This window comes from Penaeus monodon, chromosome 22 (genome assembly GCF_015228065.2).
Source record: "Penaeus monodon isolate SGIC_2016 chromosome 22, NSTDA_Pmon_1, whole genome shotgun sequence".
Taxonomy (NCBI): domain Eukaryota; kingdom Metazoa; phylum Arthropoda; class Malacostraca; order Decapoda; family Penaeidae; genus Penaeus; species Penaeus monodon.
In genome coordinates, this window is record NC_051407.1 from 1,096,827 (window position 1) to 1,097,337 (window position 511).

Here is a 511-nt window from a genome sequence, read left to right on the forward strand (position 1 = left end):
CAACCTAGCCAACCTCACAAGCATTCACTATAAAGGGCACGATTAATACATTATTACACCAACAACACGCTATTGCTTGATCTTCCCTGACCTCTCGTGACCCTAAATAAGCCTTGACCAACAATATGATTCATCAAATTTGAAGCTTTCCCCCCCCATGGCGGTCCAACACTCATGCTTTTCCAACGTAAATAAACGCTTACCGATTTTATCCGCCGACGTCTTGCCCTTGCTAGCTGCTGTCTGCTTGATACTGTCGACTGTATCGCTGAGACTGACATTATTCAGCGTAATTTTCTCGAGTTTGGACGAGTGCAAGCGCAGGCCGAGGTAGACGGTCGCCATCTTTGTTTACACTGTCAGCTGTGCCGCGTCCGATTCCTCGACGGGCGACTTCGGCTTCCGCTCGTGACGCGGCGATTATTCTGGCGTCTTTTTTTTCTGTGTTGCTCGGCTGCGATGCATACATGGTTATTGGTGTTAGTTATGTGTATATCATAAACGCTGTTAT

The 511-nt window shown here is 47.4% G+C and overlaps 1 protein-coding gene across 2 annotated transcripts in view; it reads right to left on the bottom strand.

The window, feature by feature from the left end:
* LOC119586806 overlaps positions 1–374 on the bottom strand; it is a 9,968-nt gene extending 9,594 nt beyond the window's left edge. For both annotated transcript variants that reach the window (XM_037935529.1, XM_037935528.1), the window contains exon 1: positions 204–374. In XM_037935529.1, the coding sequence (XP_037791457.1) occupies positions 204–345 (142 nt within the window). In that variant the 5' untranslated portion in view covers positions 346–374. The remainder of the gene's footprint in view (positions 1–203) is intronic.
* Positions 375–511: the final 137 nt, after the last annotated feature.